This window comes from Patella vulgata, chromosome 3 (genome assembly GCF_932274485.2).
Source record: "Patella vulgata chromosome 3, xgPatVulg1.2, whole genome shotgun sequence".
Taxonomy (NCBI): domain Eukaryota; kingdom Metazoa; phylum Mollusca; class Gastropoda; family Patellidae; genus Patella; species Patella vulgata.
This window is the reverse complement of record NC_065881.2, coordinates 53,059,834-53,064,312: the sequence shown is the minus strand read 5'-3', so window position 1 is coordinate 53,064,312 and position 4,479 is coordinate 53,059,834. Positions and strand designations below refer to the sequence as shown.

The following is a 4,479-nucleotide window of genomic DNA, read 5'->3' as shown; positions in this document are numbered from 1 at the left end:
TGCAGCTATCCAAAATAATTTTTTTTTTAAAAAAATATAAACAATATCATTTAATATTATTAAAATATCTTGTACTATTATTATATCCTATAATGAAGTGAAAGCATCACAATAATTCATTATGCAGTTGTATCGGCCACAATATAAATTGGTTACCCGTATTTTGTCTTTCTTTTAAAATACTCAATTGGCCTACTGGTACATTGACAATTAATTTCTTTTTCAGATGTGTTCAGTTTGGGCCTAAATTTCAAATACGATAACTATAACATGTATGCGATTGACCTTATTAATAATCAAACTACCTTTATGTGATTGTATGGTAAGTTCAAGAATTATATTTTTCCTTCCTTTTCTGCTGCTATTGAAAATAAATGTTGTTTTTTTAAAAATATAAACAATATTATTAAAATATCCTGTATTAATATTATATATTCTTCTTTCTGCGGTCTGAAATAAATGGGTTTTTTTTTTGTATTAAATACAACCCTACATATGATGTAGTGAAAGCATTACAAAAATTCATTATGCAGTTGGCCACAATAAATTTGTTACCTGTATTTTGGCTTTCTTTTAAAGCAAGAATTTCATATTTTCTAAGAAAGTAAAAACATAATTATTACTATTTCTTTTGCTCAATAGGTTGTCAACGCCCATAGATAGTTAACGATGCCTAGAATTTGTGGGACTGATATTCATGCAGCAAATGCCCTGAATGACTTGCGCCATTCGAACATTGTTAACAATGTTCATGAAAATGCATTGTATGAACTTGTCAGTGAATATTTCGCAGATTCTGTTGATGACATGAATGGTGAGGATTTTGATATTGATCATGAGACTGGTTATGATGAGCCTGATGAAATCATTAGTGTCTTGGACAGTGCAGAGGACCCGTCTTTGGCTGACGATTTTGATGTACCAGTGGTCCTTGTGCAGTTGACAGGCATTATATGGACAATGTCCATGAAGATGATGATATTCAATCTGTTGATGAGGATAATGAAGGTGATGTTATCCGAGAAAATGATGCGCAGACTATCATGGGAATGGTAGGAGAGTTGATTTGCGACACAGATAAAGAATGTGAACTTCGTAAGATTCAAGATTACCAGTGTTCATGTGCTGCATTTAAGAAAAATGGAAAATGTCTGAAGCAGCTCAGCGTGGAACTCATTTATGAAATGCGTTTGAATATGTCAGCCATGACTGACTTTGAGAAGGACTTAGTTATCCTTGGTAAATTGAGTACCACCATGAATAGGTCAGAGATGACAACCTGTACTAAACGTTCAAAACAGCAAAAGCGTCAACGTCAACGAACCAGCTACTTTGTTGAGGGACACCAGATCTGTCGTTCAGCGTTTGAATTCATTCACACGTGAGTTGATTTTTATTCAAAAATATGTCAGCATGTTTTTACATTTGTCTGCTTTCATTCTACTAGTAAAAAATTTCTATATCTAGGGGGAGCCATCTCAATATTTTTCAATAAAATAGCAATTACCTATCAATTTTGTGTAATAAAAGCCTGGTAGAATAATAATGTCCCGGCCATCTAGACTTCAAATCGTTGCAAAAACTGACCTACTAATGTCATGCAAAATCTGACCAAGATACTTGACAAGACATTTTCCATTGGTCAAAATACCGGAAGCCATCAATTTTACTCAAATTAAATCACATTTGACACTCATTTCATCTTTGCAATGCCTGTGGTCTTTACGAAAAGTGTTAAAATTTTTGTATAACTTTTGACGATTTTTTCTTTGGACTATATTATGTCCAGGTCCTGTAGTAATTACGCTGGCTGCATCTTACTGGTCAAAAGTGTAGGACCGTTTCGTTTTTTCTGTTACCTTACGTAAACAGCAATAGGAATGTCAATGTAAAGAAATTTCAGTCTGCAAAATATACCTACGTCAACGGCAACAGGAATTTCAATATAAAGAAATTTCAGTCTTTAAAATATGTCATACCCAATTAGGCTATACATGTACATGATTGTTTTCATGTATGTGTACCTGATTTTTGTTTGACTTGACTTTGTCCGTGTGACTGGGTAATTGCATACTTAATTTTGTATCAGAGATTGTGTATTTTGATTCAGTTTGAGTAAAAAAAGTGCCAAAAATACTATATAATATTGATTTGATTTTATCTATGATTCATAAATATAACTTTGAATCCATTTGGTAAAAACGTGTATCGTGATGCAGCCGGGTTATTGGGCTAGTACATGATACTGTATCATATTGTGGCACAGTGTATCATTTCCACACTATTTTGTGGTGCAGTTCCCACTTATCAGTGGTGCAGGACGGCAGACAAGAACAGCTGTCTAGTCGTTCAGATGGTACAAAAAAATGAGGTGATGTGTACATATTGGCCAACACTTAAAATATTCCTTGGAAGTTGAAATTCAATATAAGATGTTAAGCCCCATTTCATTTCATTTCAGCATATCTGGTGACAAGCTTGACAGTTGCATCAAACATTACAAGGAGCACGGCCTCACACCACGAGTAAAGAAATCTGGTGGAAGACGAGCTGAACGTCGATATTTGACCTATGATGATATCAAGCGTGTTGTGTCGTACATCACCTCCTTCACAGAAACTCATGGAATCATCTTACCAGGAAGGATTCCAGGGTTTAAAGATTTCACAATGAAACTGCTTCCATCATCAGAAACTAAGGCCTCTGTCTTCCGTAGTTATGATACCGCTATGGATGAGTTAGGTAAGATTAAATTGACATTCTGTAAGATTAATACATAAAGGGCTGACAGTTCTGCCTATAATAGTTAAAAAATAGACAATAGACATTTTCTTCCATAATTTATTTACATGTTCCAGAGACCAAAGACTCAAGCATTTTAAACTTAAATTTATCTTCACTTGGATTCGACCACTAATTCGGCACACCTCGGTAAAACGGCAGTTCGTTATCAAGTTACGTCACAACTTTGTCTGACGTCAAAATTGATTTTTTTAATTTTTACATCATTCAAACCGATTTACTGTTTTGCGAATTTTGAAGTTTACACAATAAAATAGGTTCTGTTAAAATCCTGATAAAGAACATGTTACAGTGTCGATAAACACCTGTTTCGCATTTAGATCTCAAGACCCAAGACGCCTTGGCATCGCAGGTTCTAATGTAAAATCTCAGGACAGGTCTTTTGGACAATAACGGGCCCTCTAAATGCGAAACAGGAGGTGTTTATCTCCTAATTGAAATTTATGCTAGCCTCGGTCGTCAAAATAACGTTACTTACGATAATTAACTTTACCTACGAATTTCCCTTTTCAGGAGAACGTGCAGTAAAGATATCAAGTTTTCGGCAACTCTGGAATACACTACTTCCATTCATAGTGTTTTGTAAACCCCAAACTGACCTTTGTTGGACCTGCCAACAAAATAACTATCAAGTTTATAGGAGCCACAATCTCCCTGATGAAGTAAAGAATGCCAAATTACGTAAGCAGCTTGGTCATCTTCAGCTGGTGGAGGCAGAACGGAATGAATACAGACGAATGGTGGCTGATGGGAAAGGTGTTGCTGCAGAAATTGAACAACCGTTGAAGCTGGGTCCTCATCTACCCATGTCGGGTGATTTTCACATGCATTATTCTTTCGATTTATGGAGTTCTATGATGAACATTGTCTGCTTACGGTAAGCAGAAATAAGGAATCTGATTGGTTGATGCTTTAAGACACGATAACTTTGGTTATAATGAAGTGAGAGCGATGGAACTCCGGATATAGATTCATTATGTCATTACCTTGACTAATTTCAATGGTGAGAATTTTCTTCATGGGCTAATGAGCGATAAGCAATTTGATTGGTCAAGACTTTGGAACATAACAACTCTGCTTTTAATTGATGTAGAATGTTTAGACTTGATGTAGATGTTCATTAGGTGAATGTCTTGACTGAGTTCAATGATTAACATTTCGAGCCGAAGCTAAGCAGAGCTAATCAATTTCATTGGTCAATGTTTTGGGACAAGATAATCTTGATTCTACCTGATAGAGAGTGATGAAACATAGTGTATAGTTTGATTGCTTGATACTTTTGGAGAGAAAAAATAAATGTGCGATTAATTAATGTGTGTCATCTATTTATTTTGGGATTTCGGTGGGGGACATCAGCCTCACTGTTGGCTTGTTTTCTTTTAGTTTTTGTTGGACACATTGAGCTTTCATTTGTTCTCTTAATTCTTCAATTCTTGATCTTACTTCATTCTCTGTCAAGCATTCTGCAAAATTTCTTCTAAGACGTTTGCTTTTGTCCGACACCGTATTTGAAAGTTTAATCTTTAAATGGTTCAAAACGGCTTTCTCCTAACCTAACTTTGGCGTTAATGGTGGATTTGTGTGTAGGTGTTGCATCGTCTGATGCAGAACAAGATTCAAAAGCAAATGGTGTAGATGGACTTTTTTTGCAGCAAAAATTCTATTAGGATTGGGGGG

General features: G+C 35.3%; 1 protein-coding gene across 3 annotated transcripts; it reads left to right on the top strand.

The window, feature by feature from the left end:
* Positions 1–998: 998 nt before the first annotated feature.
* On the top strand, positions 999–4,002 carry LOC126815644 (uncharacterized). Of its 3 annotated transcripts, none has more exons than XM_050541397.2 (3): positions 999–1,381; positions 2,462–2,742; positions 3,316–4,002. In XM_050541397.2, the coding sequence occupies exons 1-3, from the start codon at positions 1,044–1,046 to the stop codon at positions 3,681–3,683; spliced, it is 987 nt and encodes a 328-aa protein (XP_050397354.1). In that variant the 5' UTR covers positions 999–1,043; the 3' UTR covers positions 3,684–4,002. The 3 variants fall into 3 exon arrangements, 1 of the variants encoding a protein (XP_050397354.1); XR_008787397.1 differs by lacking the exon at positions 999–1,381 and adding an exon at positions 1,461–1,830 and having other exon boundaries at positions 3,316–3,995; XR_007678008.2 differs by lacking the exon at positions 999–1,381 and adding an exon at positions 1,461–1,888 and having other exon boundaries at positions 3,316–3,995.
* Positions 4,003–4,479: the final 477 nt, after the last annotated feature.

Coding starts and splice junctions, on each gene's coding strand:
- LOC126815644 (XM_050541397.2), top strand. CDS start 1,044: ATGGGAATGGTAGGAGAGTTGATTTGCGACACAGATAAAGAATGTGAA. Junction 1,382..2,461: donor GCGTTTGAATTCATTCACAC/GTGAGTTGATTT, acceptor ATTTCATTTCAG/CATATCTGGTGACAAGCTTG. Junction 2,743..3,315: donor TACCGCTATGGATGAGTTAG/GTAAGATTAAAT, acceptor TTCCCTTTTCAG/GAGAACGTGCAGTAAAGATA.